The following is a 22552-nucleotide window of genomic DNA, read 5'->3' on the forward strand; positions in this document are numbered from 1 at the left end:
GAAAGTGTGTGTTTGGGAAAGATTCATAAGAAAAACAATTACCCCAAGGACTGAGAACAGAGGAAGGGTGTTCAGACTAGAAAAGGAAATGACTAAAAGAGATAGTTTCATAGGGCACTTGTGCTGAATGAACTTAGCACCCTGCAACCTCTTCTTGGTCCACGTCATTGAACACTGTCAGCTCCTTTTCTGAGAGAAGTCATTTGGATTCACTACAGACTGAAATAGCATGGATTGAGGATCTGATGCCTTTAGAAGAGAAAAACATAGACAATCTATGACCCCAACAGGTATAATTTCTAGAGTGGCCGATTTCAAGCGTGCGGTGGAAAAGCAGCAGAGAGAAGCCTCTTTTTTTTTTTTTTTTTTTTTGCACTTTTCAGATACTGTGTTTTTTTAAACTTTATATTTTGTATTGGAGTATAGCCACTTAACAATGCTGTGACAGTTTCAGGTGAACAGCAAAGGGACTCAATCATACACATTCACGTATCCATTCTCCCCCAAATTCCCCTCCCATGCAGGCTGCCATTAACATTGAGCAGAGTTCCCTATGCTTTACAGTAGGTTCTTGTTGGTTATCCATTTTAAATGTAGCTATGTGGACATGCCCATCCCAAACCCCCTAACTCCCCCGATCTCCCACTCCTGGCAACTGTGTTTGTTCTCTTAAGTCTGTGAGTCAAAGAGAGGCTTTGTCTTGACAGTATCCCTACTGTTCTGCTTTGTGGCAGCCCCTTCTGGGTGGGGTCTATCAGCAGTGCCAGATGAACCCAACACAGGCCCACCTTGTAATGGCATGTTTCCAGGAACCTGCACCGGCCAGTCATATCACTCACAATGGGAGGCTGCAGCTCAAGATAATACTGTTTGACCCCAAACATCATATAGGTCATGCCTTGTCCTGCTTTGCTAAGGAAGTTAAAGGTTGAGCTGGTGAGCTTGACCCCTAATAAGCCTTTGGAATTTCCCCACATACAAACAAGACCAGGATTTTTTTTTTTTTTAATTGGGAACTAACTTGAGTTCACTTTAGAATCCCTTATTTGGTGCACATGTCTGGCTGTTCAACAGCGGTTCCAGCTTTACGAGCGAGTTGAATTCTTCCCTCAGAAAAACTGCTAGTTGGTTCAACAGAAGTCTCGAGATACACGTGGGAGAGGAGAGTTCTTGCTGAGACTTACTCCAGGAGAAAAACCTCAAAGGGGCATCTTGAAAGCTGATTTCAGGATGGAGCTGCGAGGGCAAAAAAGCGCTCTGCACACAAACAAATACTGTCCCTTGACCAATCGTTGCAGAAGGATTCTTCTAGCAAATACTGCAGCCTTTGCGGTAAGAATCTGGCTCCTGAGGGGGCAGCTTCTTCTCCTGCTGCTGTGCTCTGGTCTGCAGAGACCCACGGTGAGTTATGGTGGAGGAGGTGATCTCTTTATAATCAGGGCTCTGTTGGAGCATCCTTCTGGTGATAATCTTTAAATGACCTTTAGTTTCTTGGGATAGGGGCTTCCTAGTGACTCAGACCATAAAGAATCTGCCTGCAATGCAGGAGACCCAGGTTCGATCCCTGGGTCAGGAAGATACCCTGGAGAAGGGAATGGCAACCCACTCCAGTATTCTTGCTGGAGAATCCCATGGACAGAGGAGCCTGGTGGGCTACAGTCCATAGGTTCACAAAGAGTTGGACATGTAAAGCAACTTAGCGTACACACATGCAAGCTAGAGACATAGCATTACTTTTTGTTTTAGATTTTTTGGTGTTTTTTTGTTTTTTTTTTTGGCTGTGCCAGGTAGCATGCGAGATCTTAGTTCCCTGACCAGGGTTTGAACCTGTGCAGTAGAAATGTGGCAGAGAAGGCAACGGCAACCCACTCCAGTACTCTTGCCTGGAAAATCCCATGGACGAAAGAGCCTGGTAGGTGGCAGTCCATGGGGTCGCTAAGAGTTCGGCACTACTGAGCAACTTCACTTTCACTTTTCACTTTCTTACATTGGAGAAGGAAATGGCAACCCATTCCAGTATTCTTGCCTGGAGAATCCCAGGGATGGGGGAGCCTAGTGGGCTGCCATCTATGGGGTCTCACAGAATCGGACTCGACTGAAGCGACTTAGCAGCAGCAGCAGCAGCAGTAGAAGTGTGGAGTCTTAAGCACTGAACCACCAGGGAAGTCTCAACATTAATTTTTACTCTCTATAAAATTTGCATAAAAGACTGCATCTATAGGACAAATAATGCAAAATAAACCAAGTCTTTCTGGCTTTGGCTTCTCTGGTGGCTCAGACAGTAAAGAATCCTGCCAGCAATGCCAGAGACCTGGGTTCAATCCCTAGGTTGGGAAGATCCCCTGGAGAAGGGAATGGTTACATACTTCAGTATTCTTGCCTGGAGAATTCCATGGGCAGAGGAGCCTGGTGAGCTACAGTCCATGGGGTCGCAAAGCATCGGGCACAACTGAACGACTAATACTTTCGCTATCTGACACTAGCCATCTCATATAGATCAACTCAAAAGAAGCATTATAAAGTTCTGTATGACCTCATGTTAAGAGAAAACAGAATACCCATTTGATATCTAGTAGTAGATTAAAGTTTTGGAGTGTATGAGGTTTGACAAAAGGTATTTTTTTTTTGTTTTTGGCTTAGATATATTCTGTAGAACTATTTGTAAACCTGCTGTGAAGAGTCATTGGTTAAAATCATTTAGGCAGTCTTAAATTTTTGTTCCAGTTTACACAAACTAGTTGACTTCTTGCCATAAATAACATAGCAAAAATACCCAATGGTATGTTTTTTAGTTGCAGCTGCTGCACTGTTGACATTCACTGGATGGAATTTTATCTCTTAATATGTTCCTTAATAAGTACTGTTTATTAAGAAAACATCATTGCTTTGCCAAGAAGGAAACATTTTGGAATTCAGATAACTGAAAAATATGGCTTTCCGTTATGGGTGGATGATACTTAATGAACTTGTCTTCAAATCTCTAACTTCTATTTATTTAGTCATTTATTTTGAAGGTAAAAAAGTGTTAGTAGTCGCTCAGTCATGTCCGAGTCTCTGTGACCTCATGGACTATAGCCCACCAGGCTCCTTTGCCCATGAAATTTTCCAGGCAAGAATACTGAAGTGGGCTGCCATTTCCTTTTCCACAGGATCCTCCTGATCCAGAGATTGAACCTGGGTCTCCCAAATTGCAGGTAGACTCTTCACTATCTGAGCCACCAGGGAAGCCCAGGTATTTTGAAGTCACTAACTTTATTGTGGCAAACTTACTATGCACTAGATATCAATAAGTAATATTCTTTTGGCTCCCTATGAGAGAATGCCTTTTACCCACTCCTGGTTTCTGTTAACAAGAGGAGGACTTTCCCAGGAATCTTACTGACCTCTGTCCAGCTCTTTCCTCACTCTGCTCCCCTGGAAGCAGGCAGATTTACTTGACTGGTAGTGTCAGGAAGAATAACTGGGTGTACTGCATTTGACTCCGCTCCTCTTCCTCCTGGGAGTTAGCCCCATGGCAAAAGGCATGAGTTATGTATTCCTCCATGACAAGAATCCCACCTGGACAGGCTGCAATCCAATACTGCCTGCAGCTAAGGGGGCAAGTCAACTCATTCTGGGGTTTACCCTTAACAAGCCCACCAGCCATCAGACCTAAAGATGGATGTTCCAACAGGTTCTCATTCAATAGCAAAAACTGTATGTTAGCCTTCATATTTCAAGTCCTGGGCAGAGGAGAGGTTTGTCATAGCCCCTGTAGAGAACTCAACATCACTCATCACTGAAGTCATTTTTTGTCGTTTTGATTTGGTTTGGTTTTGATTTTGTTTTGCCCTCAGTGAATGGCATGAGGGATCTTTGTTCCATGACCAGGGATCCAAACTGTGCTTCCTGCAGTGAAGATGCAGAGTGTTAACCATTGGACCACCAGGGAAGTCCCAAAGACTTCTAATATAGTCTTTAAGTGTTCTTTAAGTATAAAGAAATATTCCCTATAACATCAATGTGAGAATGTGAAGGGGTAGGAGAAGAAACAGAAAGTATAATTAAACTTTAAGATTATTATTTTTTCTTCAAAATACTCACTGTACAAAAAGACTTTGCAGTGATACAGAAGAGTTACTTTCTCTGTGGGGGATGAGGATGTTGGTGTTTTTAGTAATATTTGTCAAAACTAAATTCAATATCTAACATGGGTCACAGACACAGGAAGGTCTGGAGCAGTGTAATGATTATGAGTGAAACTTATTTCAGCAGATACTGATCTTGAGGAGACGACTTAGTCTTAAAGAGTATAGCAAATAAAGCAAATCAGCTACCACACTGCAAAATTTAAACAAACAGAAACATCAATTAAATAGAGTCAGAAGACCAGAAGGGGGAGCTCTTACTCCCGGGATGTCTGTGTGTTTGTGGCTGTGGTGTATTTATGCGCTTAGTCGTCCTGTCCAATTCTTTGCGACCCTTTGGACTGTAGCCCACCAGGCACATCCGTCTATGGGATTTCCCAGGCAAAAGTAGGTTGCCATTTCCTTTTCCAGGGTATCTTCCCAGGGATCAAACCGGCATCTCCATTGTCTCCTGCATTGCAGATGGATTCTTTTGGGGAAGCCCTGCTCCCGGGATAGTAGAGCCCAACAGGAAGAAGAGAAGCACCTCTTCTTTCCTGGCAAAGTGAGTGTGAAAGTCATTCAGTCATATCCGACTCTTTGCAACCCCACGGACTATATAGCCATGGAATTCTCCAGGCCAGGATACTGGAGTAGGTAGACTTTCCCTTCTTCAGGGGATCTTTCCAACCCAGGGATCTAACCCAGGTCTCCACATTGCAGGCGGATTCTTTACCAACTGAGCCACAAGGGAAGCCCGAGAATACTGGAGTGTGTACCCTATCCTTTCTCCAGGGGATCTTCCCAACCCAGGAATCGAACCAGGGCCTCCTGCATTGCAGGCAGATTCTTTAGCAACTGAGCATCAAGGAAGCCCCTTTCCTAGCAAGGACTGGGCCAATGAAAAGCCATGAACTCTGTTTACTATATCCTCCCATCTTCCCTTTCTTCTCTAGGAAAGTGTTTACTCCCCTTGCCTTGTGAGGACCTGTACATGTTGCACCATGGTTACAAACCCTGAATTGCAGCTCTTTGCTGACCCTGAATAAACCTATCTTTGCTAGAGAAATACCTGGGCGGTCTATTTATTTCAGGTCAACAAGATTCACCATCTGATTTGAAAAATTATAATCAAGATTCTTCTTTCCTTATTGTTGTTCAGTCACTCAACCTTGTCCAGTTTTAACTGTTGCTTCTTAACCTGCATACAGGTTTCTCAGGAGGCAGGTAAGGTGGTCTGGTATTCCCATCTCTTTAAGAATTTTCCAGTTTGTTGTGATCCAGTCAAAGGCTTTATCATAGTCAGTGAAGAAGATGTTTTTCTGGAATTCTCTTGCTTTTCTATGATCCAGCAGATGTTGGCAATTTGATCTCTGATTCCTCTGCCTTTGCCAAATTCAGTTTGTACATCTTGAAGTTCTTGGTTCATGTATTGTTGAAACCTAGCCTGAAAGACTTTGAGAATTACCTTGCTAGCATGTGAAATTCTTTCCTTATAGATTGCAGTTAAAATCGACTTTGACTTGGCACCAAATTCCTTTGATGATCAGTACCGAGGCTGCAGCCAACAAGTCATGGAGATGCTGCTTCAAGGGGATTATTTCATGGAAGAACTAGAATCCAGTAAGCATTACCGCAAAGTCTGGCAGCAAACACACTTAAACTGGTTGAACCAAGAAAAATCTCTCCCCGGGAGCATGACTATTACACATGCTGTGGCTATCTCGGTTTATTTATCGGACGACAGAGTTCACTTAGACTTCTCCAGAGCCATGGCCAGTGCTGCTGGGTCTCTGCAGCAGTATAAACATTCATTCCGTTTCAAATATCTGCACTACTTCCTGACCTCAGCAATCCAGCTGCTGAGGAAAGAGATTGTCTCAAGGAAAGACTCTCTGTGTTACGAGGTGCAGCATGAGTTGAAGGGCGTTTACTTGCAAGCCCCCGTGGGTGCCATCGTTCGCTTTGGCCAATTCCTCTCCACCTCCCCAGCAACAGAACAGGCACAGAGGTTTGGGAACCAAACTCTATTTACCATGTTGACCTGCCTGGGGGCACCAGTACAAGACTTCTCTCTCAAGAAGGAGGTCTTGGTCCCTCCCTATGAGCTGTTTAAAGTGGTCAATGCGAGCTACCATCCAAGAGGAAACTGGTTGCAATTGCTGTCAAATGGGAACCAAAGCACGTACAACTGTCAGCTGCTAAAAGGTATTGTTATTGATCCAAATTCAATTCACTGTAACCAGGATCGGGATTTTCCTAGTGGCTCAGTTGGTAAGGAGACCACCTGCAATGCGGGAGACCCAGATTGGGAAGATCCCCTGGAGAGGGGCATGGCAACCCACTCCAGTATTCTTGCTAGGAAAATCCCCATGGACAGAGGAGCCTGGCAGGCTACAATCCATCGGGTTACAAAGAGTCGAACATGACTGAGCAATTAACCACATACATTACTAGGATCACAGGCCACTAATTTTTTTTAATCTTGTCAAAAAAGTAATTTAAAATTTTTTTCTTTTTTAAAAAAGTTTTATTGGAGTATAGTTGATTTATAATGTTTCAGGTGTACAGTAAAGTGAATCGGTTATACATACACATATATCTACTCTTTTTCAGATTCTTTTCCCATAAAGGTTATTACAGAGTACTAAGTAGAGTTCCCTGTGCTGAACAATAGGTCCTTATTAGTTACCGTTTTATATATAGTAATGTGTATGTGGGGGCTTCCCTAGTAGCTCAGTTGGTAAAGAATCTGCCTGCAATATGAGAGACCTGGGTTTGATCCCTGGATTGGAAAGATCCCCTGGAGGAGGGCACAGCAACCCACTCCAGTATTCTTGCCTGGAGAATCCCTGTGGACAGAAGAGCCTGGTGGGCTATAGTCTGTAGGGTCGAAAAAATTTGGACATGCCTGATTCGACTCACACACACACTGCATATAAGTCAACCACAATCTTCCAATTTATCTCTTCCCCCATTTCCCCCCTGGTAACCATAAATTTGTTTTCTGCATCACTATTCTTTTATAAAATTTATTTTTCGAGTGGGCTTGTGGGGGAAAGGCCAAAAATATGTATATTGGCTTTTAGTAAGGACGAGATAAAAAGTCATTTCAAGCAGAAAAAGCATATACTGAATTTCAGAGATTTCAAACAATCTGGTATCTTCAGGTAAATTTCAAGATTTTGGACAACCAGAGTGTAAGATGTAGGAAGAAGCCAGGAGTAGAAAGGGAGTAGGAAATGGATTGGGGCTGGAGAAATCTGACAGGGCCAGTTTGTAAAAACTCTTGTATTTCATGCCAAGGATTTTCAAACTTCATGCCGTAAGCAGTGAGAAATCATTAGAGTCTGTAAGAAGTGGAGTATCAGTCAGATCAGTATTTTAGCAAGAGCCCTGATGCTGGGAAAGACTGAAGGCAGGAGGAGAAGAGGGAGACAGAGGATGAGATGGTTGGATGGCATCACCAACGCAATGGAGATGAACTTGGGCAAACTCCAGGAGATGGGGAGGGACAGGGAGGCCTAGTGTGCTGCAGTTCATGGGATCGCAAGGAGTCAGACACAACTTGGCAACTAAATAACAGAACAACTGGTGATACCATGAGCAATGAACTGAAGTAAGAGAAATTAGTTATCACAATATAAACATGTGTTAAGCTCTTTTATAGAAACACATGTGACTGATTCCATTTTATCCTTGTATGTTGCCAGCCACAGTCATTTGACAGAGCAAATGCAGTGAAAATTCTATAGCAAAGGCTGTGCCCTGTTTGATTCAGAAAGAGGAAGACCATCCTGATCCACGTGTGTGTTCGTTTACAAAGTCAACTGTAACTCAGCTACAGTATCTACCTTTGAAATATCCCCCACTCTTCCTCTACTCCATCATTATGGCTACTGTGAATAATTCAGCCCATCAGCATTTCTCAACATGTTAAGGCTGGAGCATTGCAACAGTCTTCAAACTGGCATCCCCGCCAAAGCCAAGATCCTGCTCACTCTGGCCTATTTGTAAACACAGACGAAGGGAGAGGTGTTCTACCAGGACTTTCATCCACACCCTTCTCTCCTTGCCAGCAGGGAAGATAGCAATAATGAATGGCATGTGTTTCTACTCCACAGACCCAAGAGATTAATGTTTATAGAGAAGAATGAAAAACTAGGGCAGAATGTGAATAAAATAGTGAGCTTTTGATAATACTTAAGAATATCCATAGCCAGGTTCCAGGATTCTCCGGAATTGCATCTGCCTGGAATACTGTGGCTTCGTTCTCATCATTTGAGATAGGTAGCTTTGCTACAGGGCTTCCCTGGTAGCTCCACTGGTAAAGAATCAGCCTGCAATGCAGGAGACCTGGGTTCGATCCCTGGGTTGGGGAGAACCCCTGGAGGAGGACATGGCAACTCACTCCAGTGTTCTTGCCTGGAGAATCCCATGGAGAGAGGAACCTGGTGGGCTGCAGTCCATGGGGTCATAAAGAGTCGAACATGACTGAGGAACTAGGGCAGTTTTGCTACTATTCACCTATCTCTATCAGTTATACATTAAAAAAAAAATTGAAAGACTCCAGAATATTTTCAGCTATTCACTGCAGTGTTTTTTATTTTGTTCTTGTTTCTTGAGGCTTTTATTCCTTAGTGCAAAAGCTCTTTCTGAAATCTTTCCTGTGCTGTGTGCTCAGTCACGCAGTCATGTCCGACTCTTTATGGTCCCATGAACTATAGCCCAGGCTTCTCCATCCACGAAATTCTTCAGGCAAGAATACTGGAGTGAGTTGCCTTTCCTTCTCCAGGGGACCTTCCCAACTTAGTGATCAAACCTGTGTCCCTTGTGTCTCCTGCATTGGCAGATGGCTTCTTTACCACTAGCACCACCTGGGAAGCCCAAAATTTCTTGTTGTTCTTTGTTCAGTCCCTAAGCAGTGTCCGACTCTTTCCAGCCCTAAGGACTGCAGCATGCTAGGCTTCCCTGTCCTACACTATCTCCAGGAGTTTGCTCAAACTCATATCCATTGAGCTGGTGATGTCATCCAACCATCTCATCCTCTGTCACCCGCTTCTCCTCCTGCCTTATATCTTTCCCAGCATCAGAGTCTTTTCCAATGAGTTGGCCTTTTACATCAGGTGGCCAAAGTATTGGAACTTCAGTGAATATTCAGGGTTGATTTCCTTTAGGATTGACTGGTTTGATCTCTTTGCTGCCCAAGGGACTCTAAACGGTCTTCTCCAGCACCACAATGTGAAAGCATCAATTCTTGGGTGTTCAGCCTAGCCACTCCCTTTTCTAAGGGATCTTCCCAACTCGGTGATCAAACTCAGATCTTCTGCATTGCAGACAGATTCTTTACCATCTGAGCCACCAGGGGAGTACTTCAGTTTCTGAAATCATTTCTATTAACTGATAAGCGACACTCTGCTTATCCCAACATCCTGGAGCAGTATTAGACTGATGCAAACATGAACAGTGGGAGGAGGGAGATGGCGTGTGTTTCTTATCTGGGAGTCCTTCACTGGGAAAAGGGAGGAAGGTCAGTGGACTCTCAAGCCCTGTTTTTCTAGATGGCTGGTGTTGTCCACATCACTACTGGCCAATCACCTGGATAATCACTAACCTCAGCCTGGGGAATTCACAGCATCTAATTCCTCATGAAACTGGAATCCTTTCTATTCTTTCAATTTTTTCACCAGCAGAAGCCATAAACTAGTCTATATATTATTCGTATTTATTTATTCTTTTGGCTGTGCCCTGTGGCATGTGGGATCCTAGTTCTCCACCGAGGGATCAAACCCAGATCCCCTGCACTGGAAGCTCAGAGTCTTAACCACCGGACCACCAGGGAAGTCCCATTATTTTATATCCTAAAAAGTCCCATTTGAGCCGGTGAGTTATGTTTCTTTTCCAGTTCCCTCTTAATCTGCCAGATGCAATATGCAAAAAACAAGATGAAGGCTTTTAAAATGGGTCAGCCTGGGACACTGAGTTTCTCCCAACGACAAGACAGTAGATTAAAGAGCAGAGCTTCCTCAGTCCTTCAATGTGTTTCAAAATTGCGTCCATTAACTTGTAACTGAAGTTCTCAGGTTCAAAGAGTTCCCAAGAATCTGTCGCCTTCAGAGAGTCATGAGGTCAAATTGGTAGCATACTACACTGAAGGAAGTAAATTTGCAGAAGAAAAATTGTTAAAAGACGGTATAAATGAACAGCTTTTCCTTCTAATTCTTCTCCCACCCCTCACGTGACCTATAACTTGTTACCATAGAAACAGATGTTTTCCTGCACATTGGAAGACTCAAAATACATTATGTTAGGTGTTTGTCCTTAAATGTTGCTTCTTTCAGCAAAATAATCGGTGCCAAAAATCTGTAGACACACAAATACATGCTCTGTTCTGTATTATTGGATTCACAAAGAAGTGTGGTTTATTTGTTAAAATCTTTCACATAATTAAAATTCTTAAGTATGCTTCTAGAAAAAATATAGTCAATTGTTTGCAGTCAGCGTGGGTTTACATGTTACTCTTGCCAGTTACTAGCAGTGAGAATACAGGCAAATGGCTTATTCTCTCTGTGCCTCATTTCCTTCATATGTAAGATGGGAATAATTAAAAAAAAAAAAACCTACCTTATAAGATTCTGGTGAAGAGAAAATGAATGAGTGCATGCAAAAGCTCTTAGAACCATAAGTTACTATTACCATTACCATGGCTTCCCTGCTAGCTCAGTTGGTAAAGAATTCACCTGCAATGCAGGAAACCCCGGTTTGATTCCTGGGTTAGGAAGATCTCCTGGAGAGGGATAAGCTTCCCACTCCAGTATTCTTGGACTTCCCTTGTGGCTCAGCAGGTAAAGAATCTGCTGCAATGTGGCAGACCTGAGTTTGATCCCTGGGTTGGGGAGATCCCCTGGAGAAGGAAAAGGCTACCCACTCCAGTATTCTGGCCTAGAGTCATACAACTAAGTGACTTTCATCTTTATTTTATTAACTTCAGTTCAGTTCAGTTCAGTCGCTCAGTCGTGTCCGACTCTTTGCGACCCCATGAATCGCAGCACGCCAGGCCTCCCTGTCCATCACCATCTCCCGGAGTTCACTCAGACTCACATCCATCGAGTCCGTAATGCCATCCAGCCATCTCATCCTCTGTCGTCCCCTTCTCCTCCTGCCCCCAATCCCTCCCAGCATCAGAGTCTTTTCCAATGAGTCAACTCTTCGCATGAGGTGGCCTAAGTACTGGAGCATCAGCTTTAGCATTATTCCTTCCAAAGAAATCCCAGGGTTGATCTCTTGCAGAATGGACTATGGAACGAGGTTCATGACATTGTACAGGAGACAGGGATCAAGACCATCCCCATGGAAAAGAAATGCAAAAAAGCAGGATGGCTGTCTGGGGAGGCCTTACAAATATCTGTGAAAAGAAGAAAGGTGAAAAGCAAAGGAGAAAAGGAAAGATATAAATATCTGACTGCAGAGTTCCAAAGAATAGCAAGAAGAGTTAAGAAAGCCTTCTTCAGCGATCAATGCAAATAAATAGAGGAAAACAACAGAATGGGAAAGACTAGAGATCTCTTTAAGAAAATTAGAGATACCAAGGGAACATTTCATGCAAAGATGGGCTCGATAAAGGACAGAAATGGTATGGACCTAACAGAAGCAGAAGATATTAAGAAGAGGAGGCAAGAATACACGGAAGAACTGTACAAAAAAGATCTTCACAACCCAGATAATCATGACGATGTGAACACTCATCTAGAGCCAGACATCTTGGAATGTGAAGTCAAGTGGGCCTTAGAAAGCATCACTATGAACAAAGCTAGTGGAGGTGATGGAATTCCAGTTGAGCTGTTTCAAATCCTGAAAGATGATGCTGTGAAAGTGCTGCACTCAATATGCCAGCAAATTTGGAAAACTCGGCAGTGGCCACAGGACTGGAAAAGGTCTGTTTTCATTCCAATTCCAAAGAAAGGCAATGCAAAAGAATGCTCAAACTACCGCACAATTGCACTCATCTCACATGCTAGTAAAGTAATGCTCAAAATTCTCCAAGCCAGGCTTCAGCAATATGTGAACTGTGAACTCCCTGATGTTCAAGCTTGTTTTAGAAAAGGCAGAGGAACCAGAGATCAAATTGCCAACATCCGCTGGATCATGGAAAAAGCAAGAGAGTTCCAGAAAAACATCGATTTCTGCTTTATTGACTATGCCAAAGCCTTTATTAACTTACTGCTTCCTATTTTCTTTTACTCTGGGCTTCAATTATCCCACAGTAGTTTACCCAATTTGTGACATCATGCTTTTCTTGAAGTACAGTGCCCATCTGAAATGAATGGATGGAGGAATAAGTAATGGAATGAATCTGGGAGATGGACCACAAAGCATGATGGGAAGAACAGATGATGGAGCCAGTGAGAGCTGGGCATTTTTTAATGGCTCTATGCCTGGGTGCTACGTCAGTCATGTCTGACTCTTTGCAACCCTATAGACTGCAGCCCACCAGGCTCCTCTGTCCTTGGAATTCTCCAGGCAAGAATACTGGAGAGAGTTGCCATGCCTTCCTCCAGGGGATCTTCCTGACCCAGGGATGTAAAAAACTCATTTTACAGATGAGAAAACTGAGTCCAAGTGAAAGTAACAAAAAATGATCAAAGTCAAGCATCTAAGGGTAAAGCTTCAATACCAAAGCTTTGTTGGTGTTTTTCAGTTGCCCAGTCATGTCTGACCCTTTGCAACCCCATGAACAGCAACATACCAGGCCTCCCTGTCCCTCACTATCTACCAGAGTTTGCCCAAGTTCATGTTCATTGCATTGATGATGCCATCCAGCCATCTCATCCTCTGATGCCCTCTTCTCCTTCTGCCCTTGATCTTTTCCAGCATCAGGGACTTTTCCAATGAGTCGTCAGTCATCTACTCTCATCAGATGACCAAAATACTGGAGCTTCAGCTTTAGCATTAGTCCTTCCAGTGAATATTCAGGGTTCATCTCCCTGAAGATTAACTGGTTTGATCTCCTTGCTCTCCAAGGGACTTTCAGGAGTCTCTCCAGCACCACAGTTCGAAAGCATAAATTCCTTAGCATTCTGCCTTCTTTATGGTCCAGCTCTCACAATAGTACATGACCACGGGGAAGATCATAGATAGCCTTGACTATACAGACCTTTGTCAGCAGAGTAATGTCCCTGCTTTTCAACACACTGTCTAGGTTTTTCAAGAAGCAATCATCTCCTGACTTCATGGCTGCAGTCACCATCCACAGTGATTTTGGAACTCAAGAAGAAGAAATCTGTCACTACTTCCACTTTTTCCTCTTCTATTTGCCATACGTTAATGGGGCCAGATGCCATGATCTTAGGTTTTTTTAATATTTAGTCTCAAGCCGGCTCTTTCACTCTCCCCCTTCACCCTCATCAAGAGGCTCTTTGATTACCAAAGCTAATCACCCCCAAATCATGATCTTTCACTGTTATATTGTTTTCTTGTCAATCAATATTTTCTGACAACTCTTCAGTAGAATCTTACTCCATGAAAAAATGAGAAAGGTGAGAAAGGGTGGGGTTAGAGGTCCCTGTGATCTCTAGTCTCAATGAAGAGAAAACAAAACAGAAAACACGTAAGAATCATTCTAATGACCTGCTAAAGTGATATTAATGGCTCCGAGTCCCTTTGAGAATTCAGATAGTCCAATTTTAACATAAACTTTGACAAAAGTTTAGAAATATGCTTGCATTCCTAATTTGTTTGTCTAAGAAAATCAGGGTTTTGAAATTTACTGTAAGTATATGTAGAATTCCAAATAGAAATCCCTAGAAACTCTAGGGATCTTATATGTTACATGAAAGTGGTGGGAAAATATTTCTCCATTATCTGGTCATCCTATCAAACAATATGGTCAAATACTGAGGCAATCACAGAGCTGAATGGCTTTCTATCTCAGTGTCTTTACACTGCTGCTGCTGCTGCTAAGTCACTTCAGTCATGTCCGACTCCGTGCGACCCCATAGACAGCAGCCCACCAGGCTCCACCGTCCCTGGGATTCTCCAGGCAAGAACAGTGGAGTGGGTTGCCATTTCCTTCTCCAATGCATGAAAGTGAAAAGTGAAAGTGAAGTCGCTCAGTCATGTCTGACCCACAGCGACCCCGTGGACTACAGCCTACCAGGCTCCTCCATCCATGGGATTTTCCAGGCAAGAGTAGTGGAGTGGGGTGCCACTGCCTTCTCCCTTTTCTGCACTAATAATCAGTAAAGACTGGTTGAACAGGAGATTCCATTCTTTCTTTAGAGTATATTTTAAAGGTTTCCATTCTCCATCTCGTCCAATATTCTCATCCCATTGTATTCTTCCCAATTAGTGTAATAAATATCACTTTCATCAGCCACACCTTACTGTCTGCTAACCTTTCCTGTGAAGTGTGTGTCCGTGTGGGCAGATACACACATACACACACACACACACCCTTCAAGCAGGATTGTGTGAATACTTTTTGCTCACCTTGTAATTTAAAAAAAATGACTGGACATGCAATATATGTAGAGACCATACAGTGGTTAAAAATACAGAGTTGAGTCTGCCTTGTGGTGCAAAGGATACCAGCTTGACCCCTGGTCCGGGAAGAGCCCACAGGCAGCCAAGCGACTAAGCCCGGGCACAACTACTGAAGCACCTGTGCTCTAGAGCCGGTGCTCCACAAGAGAAGACACTGCCATGAGAAGTTTGCCACCACAATGAAGAATAGGCCCTGCTTGCTGCAATCAGAGAAAGCCCGCATGCAGCAACGAAGACCCAGCACAGCCATAAATAACTACATAAATACAAGTTTTAAATATATATAGCTCAAACCTGACTGCCTGAATGTGATGGCTGCCTCCACTGCATACTAGATGCATGACATTTGACAAGTTTCTTCACCTCTCTGTCACAGCTTTATCAAATAAAAAATGAAGATAATGAGGATAAATACCGCATAGTTTCGTTGTGTGGATTAAATGAGTTAATTTACAGCAAGTGCTTAAAAAGATTCCAGAACAGAATAAGTCTTTAAACAATGCTAGCTTTCATAATGGTGATGAAGATGAGGATAATAGTAATGATAATAATTCTGCTGCTGATGATAATAATGACGTAAAATCGGGAGATCTCTACCATCAACTTTTATCATCAACCCTGAGGTACACCTTTTATCCTCTTGGGACCTAATTTATGGTCTACAAAATAAGTGACCTGTGTTGTCATTTAAAAAATCTAAGAGAGAATGCATTTCTTAAAAGTAGCTAGCTCCAGTCCTTCCCTGGTGGTCCAGTGCTTACAACACTGCTCTTCCAATGGAGCGGGTGCAAGCTTGATCCTTCATCGGGGAGCTAAGATCCTACATGCCACAAGATGTGGCCAGAAAAAAAAATAAAAGTCAACTTATTAAAAAAGACTACACACCTTTAAAAAACAGTAGTTTCAATTTTTTTTGTTACAAATTTTCTAAGTTTAAGACACAAACAAAAGGAGAAATGAAGTAGATGTTTTAGGGAAAACAAAACAAAACAAAACAGAAACTCTGTTACCTAAAACATGGCTAATTCTTTTTCTGTTTGTTTTCACAGCTTCCAGCAGAAAGTGCATCCCTACTCCTCTAGTTATTGCTTCTCTCTCCTTTTTGACCAGTGTCATCATCTTTTCCAAAAGTGGAGCATAAAGGGAGCTTGTGGTTTTGCCTCTCCTGTACTCTTTCGCTTTATTCCCGTCAAGGCGCCCTGTATACCCACAGAGAATCAATCTGCCGAGGTATCAGCTGATAGAGAACTGCCTCAGTCCACTGCCTATGAGTAGGCCTGTGGGTATATTTCTTCTCCATGGATACAAGAGTCATGTTGGATAGAAAATGACTCATTCGGAGCCTGTGAGATACAATTAGTATACTTTATTGGAATTAGGGCTGGAAATAGGCTAGTGGCCTTTTTTATTTCAGCAGAGATTAGTGAAAGAAGAATATGAACCTAGAGCCCCTAGCAGCTCGCTTGCCACCGCAAAGAGAGTCTACCTCCCTAGCTAACACAATGAAAGAGGAGCAGCGGAATGAAAAGAAAGTGAATCCTGACGACAGTCTATGTGCACCTAGATCCAACTGTCTGAATCTGGATACCCTGAGCTTTTTCATCACGTAAATCAATAAATTATATTTTTGCCTTAATAATTTGAATTAAAATTTCTATCTCAGTTGAAGGAATTTTATGACGAATACAAAGACTTTCCCTTATTTTTTATTTAGCAATCGTAAATATTAGGAACACATCAGAAATACCTGAGCTCATCTGTCCATGGAATTCTCCAGGTAAGAATACTAGAATGGGTTGCCGTTTTCTTCTCCAGGGCAACTTGCCAACCCAGGGATCAAACCTGGGTCTCCTGCATTGCAGGCATAGTCTTTACTGTTTAAGCCACCAGGAAAGCCCAAATATTAGGAACACATTAGAGATACCTGAGTTCAGTTTCCAGTTCAGTTGCTCAGTCGTGTCCGACTCTTTGCAACCCCAAGAACTGCAGCATGCCAGGCCTCCCTGTACCTCAACTCCCGGAGTTCACTCAAACTCACATCCATCGAGTCGGTGATGCCGTCCGGCCATCTCATCCTCTGTCATCCCCTTCTCCTCCTGCCTCCAATCCCTCCCAGCATCAGAGTCTTTTCCAATGAGTCAGCTCTTCCCATGAGGTGGCCAAAGTACTGGAGTTTCAGCTTCAACATCAGTCCTTCCAAAGAACACCCAGGACAGATCTCCTTTTGAATGGACTGGTTGGATGTCCTTTCAGTCCAAGGGACTCTCAAGAGTCTTCTCCAACACCACAGTTCAAAAGCATCAATTCTTCGGCGCTCAGCTTTCTTCACAGTCCAACTCTCACATCCATACATGACCACTGGAAAAACCATAGCCTTGACTAGACGGAACTCTGTTGGCAAAGTAATGTCTCTGTCCTTTAATATGCGATCTAGGTTTGTCATAACTTTCCTTCCAAGGAGTAAGCATCTTTAGCAAAGGACAAATTCTTCATCAAAGAATTTGATGAGCCGAAGGACATACTAAATGTGTAAATTTTCTTTAAAGATTTTTTTCCCCTGCTCTCAATTTTATTATTTTTTTAGAGAATTTTATCAGCATTCAAGTCCAAGCTAGTGTAGTCTTGTTATCAACCAGGGTTCTTTGCCGTCCCCAATCAACAGAAATTGTCTAGAGACCAGACAAGTAATTCAGGCAAGGCTTTATTGTGCTTCCCTGGTGGCTCAGATGGTAAAGCGTCTGCCTGCAATGCAGGAGACCCGAGATCGATCCCTGGGTCATGAAGATCCCCTGAAGAAGGAAATGGCAATCCGCTCCAGGACTCTTGCCTAGAAAATTCTAAGGACGGAGGAGCCTGGTAGGCCACAGTCCATGGGGTCACAGAGTCGGATACAACTGAGCAACTTCACTATCACTTTGTTGGGACCCCGGCTGCAGCAGGAGGAAAGTGAAAGAAAGTGAAGTTGCTCAGTTGTGTCTGACTCTTTGTGACCCTGTGGATTGTAGCCCACCAGGCTCCTCAGTCCATTGGATTCTCCAGGCAATACTGGAGTGGGTTGCCATTTCCTTCTCCCAGGGATCTTCCCCACCGAGGGATCAAACCTGGGTCTTCCGCATTGCAGGCAGATGCTTTAACCTCTGAACCACCCGGGAAGCAGCAGGAGGAACCTGAGAGCAAACAACAGGCTCCCTTGCTTGCTTGCTCCCTGAGAGAGGGGAAGGGCAAGCCTGTTTCTTGTGTGAGGGTAGGAATGTGTCTACCGGTCAGGCCAGAGGGGTGGCTTAGGTGTTTTGCCCACTCTTTAGGTGGTGGTGTGTGCAGGGGGCTTGTGCAGTACCCTGTTTTTGCTCAGGGCTCTTCAGATGTGGCAGTTGGGTTTTGGGTTTCTTTGTATCTTTTGGGTCCAGAATTTATTTCACCTACCCACGCACAGTTATTTGTAGTCCCATACAGTTTCCCATACAGGTGTGTCTAGGTCCAAGTACTGCAGGACTGTAGCAAAGGATCTCAGGTCCCAGCCTGTCTGTCTCAGATGGGACAAAACACAGAAATGCAAGAAATAAAAAGGGAAGTTAATGAAAGATGTCAGTGGAATCTTACTGCCTGTAATGGGGTGTTGCACACACATTTCTTCTAAACTATCACAAAAGTTAGAATTTAAACTCATATGTTAATTTCCAGAGGACTTTATGGCAAATTGGATTTTAAGCCTTCACTGCAAATTTAAGCACATTTGCTAAGAAAGCAAGTATATGCGTGTGAAGATAAAGAAGTAAAACATCTAATTACCCAGCAAATATCAAAGATATATTGAATCCCCATTATGTGCAAACAATTAGGTTTTTTAAAAGTGCAAATCCAACTTCCCAGCTAAGAATGTTCTCCGACTCTTCTTTCAGGGAGTAGACAAGATAAGTGGGTTGATGGGGAATCACTAGGTCTCTAAAGACCCTACTAATTGAGCTAAATGGGGGTGAAGATGAAAGCTAGTTCCAAACCCATGAATTCTGAAAGTCCAGGCTGCTTAGTTCCTCTGAGATATAGATGAAAAGCAAGCATTTATTTTTTTGAAAGAGAAAATGGGATCTAAGATTTTTAACAAGAAAATATTTAAATGAGGAAAGGTCTGGTATTCTCAGAAAGGAAAATTCCAAAAGAGAACTAGAGTTAACTGCTTTTAAAATGAATAGTAAATTTCATACTTCTTGAAAAGAAAAAAAAAAAATTAGCGCCCTTAATTGCCTTTCTTGTGCTTCACAAAGTTCCTATTAGATATAAAGGGAAATATGGCAATCTTGAGAGCATACACTCATTTGCAATTCATGAGAACCCAAGACTTTATGGCAGGCAAATGGATCTGTCTTTTTTTCCCCCAATTCAATCAAGCACATCTCAGAAATCTTACTTCTGTTTCGGTCAAGTAGCAAGTGTTAGGTCTGTGTGTGTGTATGAGAGTCTGTGTGTCTGTGTGTGTCTATATGTCTGTGTAAAATGTTAGAGTACTTTCATTTTTCAACCTCTAATATCTCCTCATCATAAGACCTCAGTAGGAAACAAAGACTGACTCATCTGCTTTGGTCTTATTCACATAGGCAAGAAAATTCTATTACTCCTCATTCATTATTCTTTTTTACTTCTGGATAAATCATGTCAAAGGTATTTAGTGATGGCTTATGATAGGCAAGCCACTGAAGTGTACAGAAATTGTATATGGGTGACAAAAATAGAGAAATTGTTTCCTAGGACCTGAACATTATTTAGTGATAATGTATATATTTACCTAGACCTTGCACTGTAGAAACTAGAAATAGGATTACTAACAGTAGAAATTAATTGAAGGTTATTTCAATTATGCTTTAAGATGAAATACAATGTTTAAAAATATCCTCAAATATCATATCATATTTTGCTTTTTTTGAACAATATATTCTTTTCAGGAACCACAATTTTAAGCAGGATTTCTTTGGTTATTTATTTTTATTTGAATAAAGCAAAAGTTGAGGTACATGGTTTGCCAGGTGACTACTCTTTGAATTCATGTCCCAATAGATCACATGTTGGGCACTGAGGGTCTTAGGGAGTACTATGAAAACTTGCATGATTTGAATTGGTTTTCTGACCAGCATGAATACTTCTGTTGCACTCCTACTAGTTCCTGGGTTTCTTAAACACAGAAAACTTGGTTTCCATAGTTTTTATGGATTTTTGGAGGACCTCTAAGATTGGTCCCATAGTTTTGACAATTTGTTCCATTTGATCTGCAGCTGACTTAATGGTATACTTAGCATTCTCAATGTTGAGTGCATCCTGCAACTTTTTCAAGGCATCTATTGTAGTGGCTTTGGATGGACCTGGACTTTTCTCAGATGTAGTGGCATCTGATTGTTCTTTCCTGTAGAAGTCACTTAACTGGAGATTCATGATGGGATATTTCATCAAGAGTAAAAGAGAAGATTCCAAACTCTCAAGAATGTTACCACTATTCAGCACAGAGGCAATGATAGGTAACTGGACATTTTTGAACATTTCTTTGGTTGACTGTTGCACCTCCCTTATATTGTTACTCTTCTCAACCATAGAGGACATAGCTGTTGCAATCTTGGAACTTAAAGGTTCACTTTGCATTGGGTCCTGCTTGGCCGCCACCACAGACTGCATCTCCTTAAAAATTTTGAGCATTTGTTCAAAGACAGCCTTCACATTACCATCTTCTTTCACAGTCATCAAGAGGATCTGAGTGCTCATACTGCTGTTGAACAATTTGGTGAGTGCATTTGTGAAGGAAGCAAGATCTTGCATGTAAAAGAAGAATGTTTTAGCAGCTTGAATGAGCCTCTCTTTATCCTTTTCTGATTCTGAAGACATTTCTCCAGCAGAAAAGTTTCAGCACTGTAAAACAAGTAGGAATCCAAATGAAAATGCATGTGTCAACCATAAATGCATGTGTCAACCATAGAGACTGAAAGTATAATCTAAAACATGAGGATAACTCCTGTCAAAGGTTGGAAAGCTATATAAGCATAAATGATCTTGTACTTTAATAAAAATAGTAACAAAAATAATTAAAGCAGAGTAGAATACAGATTTTCGTAAACTTTAAATCACATATTAAATATCGCATGCTAGATCTCGTATTGGATATGCTGACCTATGGATACTCAGGCATTACCCTCAGTAACCATCCAGTCTAGTGGAAAAGATTGGATAAAGCATTAAAGATTACGCAGAGGGACTCTGGTTCCAGTTAAAACAGAGCAAGTACTCTCCATATACCGGAGAAGGGCATGGCAACCCACTCTAATATTCTTGCCTGGAGAATCCCATGGACAGAGGAGCCTGGTGGGCTACAGTCCATGGGGTCGCAAAGAGTCAGATATGACTGAACAACTAATACTCACTCACACTCCATTCAGTCTTTCCTACTAATTACAGCTAAAAATCCTGAACAGAATATTTCAAGTAACTATTAAACAAATCTGAAAGGTAGACAGCAGCAGACAGAGGAGGTAGAGATGGCAGTATTCCAAAGAGGATCAAGGCTATCTAATCCAAACTCCCAAAATGTCTATCTTGTCTAAAAATGTCCTTTCATCACAAATTGTCCTCTTCTGCAATAGAGAGGAATATTAATATCTATAACCAATGTTACAGTCCTCTTTTGATATTTTCTCTAGAATTATGCTCTATCAACTACCCCCTCTTCCTTTTGTGCTATGAACTGAACTGTGCTATGAATGCATCCTTCTGAAATCTAGTAGGTTGACACTCTAATTTCCAGTATGATTGTATTTGGAGACAGGGCCTGTTAGGAGGTAATTAAGGTTAAATGAAGTCATAAGGCCCTGATATGACAGGATTAGTATCCTTGTAAGATAGACGACAGAGAGCACCCTCCCTTACTCTTTCCACCTTGTGAGACTGCAGCCAGAAGGTGACTGACTGCAAATCAGGAAGACAGCCCTCACGAAAAACTGAATGGGCCCATACTTTGATCTGAGATTTCTCAGCCTCCAGAGCTATGAGGAAATAATTCCTGTTGATTAAGCTGCAAGGCTATGGTATTTTGTTATGGCAGCCCAAGTTGACTAATACATCTTGTATCCTCCATCTCTCCCTCTTCATTTGTCCTTCTCCTTTGACTATGAATATACTCATTTTCCTATTCAGTTGGTTAAGATTCTGGACTTTCACTACCACTGTGGCCTGGGGTCAATCCATGGTCACAGAACTGAGATCCCACAAGCCTCGCAATGCAGCCCAACACTGCCCTACTCAGTTTATATTTTATTTTCTATTTTGATCATGCTGCATGGCATGCAGGATCTTAGTTCCCAACCGGAGATTAAACCTGTACCCCCTGCAGGGGATCATGGAGACCTAATCACTGGACAACCAGGGGATTTCCTCCCACTCAGTTTAAAAACGAAAAATGTTTGACCCCAAACTAATGGGGTCACAAAGAGTTGGACATGGCTGCGCGACTGAACTGAACTGAACTTCCCTTTAAGTAATGATCCCATCTCACTCCTTCCTTTAATTCTCAAATTTACCGAGAGAGAAATTCTTCACATTATTGTAATTTATTTCTAGTCTTCGCTGGTGGCTCAGTGGTTAAAAAAAAAAAATCCACCTGCCAATGCAGGAGATGTGGGTTCCATCCCTTGTCTGGGAAGATTCTCTGTTGGAGGAAAAAGCAACACACTCCAGCATTTCCCAGTACTCTTGCCAGGGAATTCCATGGACAGAGTTACCTGGCAGGTTATACTCCCTGGGGTCACAAAGAGTCAGACATGACTTAGTGACTGAACAACAACAATAATTTATTTCTATCCCTCATTATTTTCTTACAGGGCACCAATAACTTCTAACCATAAAATTTCTTGGCCTATTTACAGCTCAGATGG

The 22552-nt window shown here is 42.3% G+C and overlaps 2 protein-coding genes across 2 annotated transcripts; one reads left to right on the forward strand and one right to left on the reverse strand.

Moving 5' to 3' along the window:
- Window positions 812-15792, forward strand: ART4 (ADP-ribosyltransferase 4 (Dombrock blood group)). The gene is made up of 3 exons (XM_018048442.1): window positions 812-1401; window positions 5606-6314; window positions 15698-15792. The coding sequence occupies exons 1-3, from the start codon at window positions 1231-1233 to the stop codon at window positions 15787-15789; spliced, it is 972 nt and encodes a 323-aa protein (XP_017903931.1). The 5' UTR covers window positions 812-1230; the 3' UTR covers window positions 15790-15792.
- Window positions 17726-20688, reverse strand: C5H12orf60 (chromosome 5 C12orf60 homolog). The gene has a single exon (XM_018048444.1). It carries the CDS (start codon window positions 20511-20513, stop codon window positions 19797-19799), a length of 717 nt encoding a protein of 238 aa, XP_017903933.1. The 5' UTR covers window positions 20514-20688; the 3' UTR covers window positions 17726-19796.

The sequence above is a fragment of the Capra hircus genome, chromosome 5, assembly GCF_001704415.2.
Source record: "Capra hircus breed San Clemente chromosome 5, ASM170441v1, whole genome shotgun sequence".
In the NCBI taxonomy this organism is placed as follows: domain Eukaryota; kingdom Metazoa; phylum Chordata; class Mammalia; order Artiodactyla; family Bovidae; genus Capra; species Capra hircus.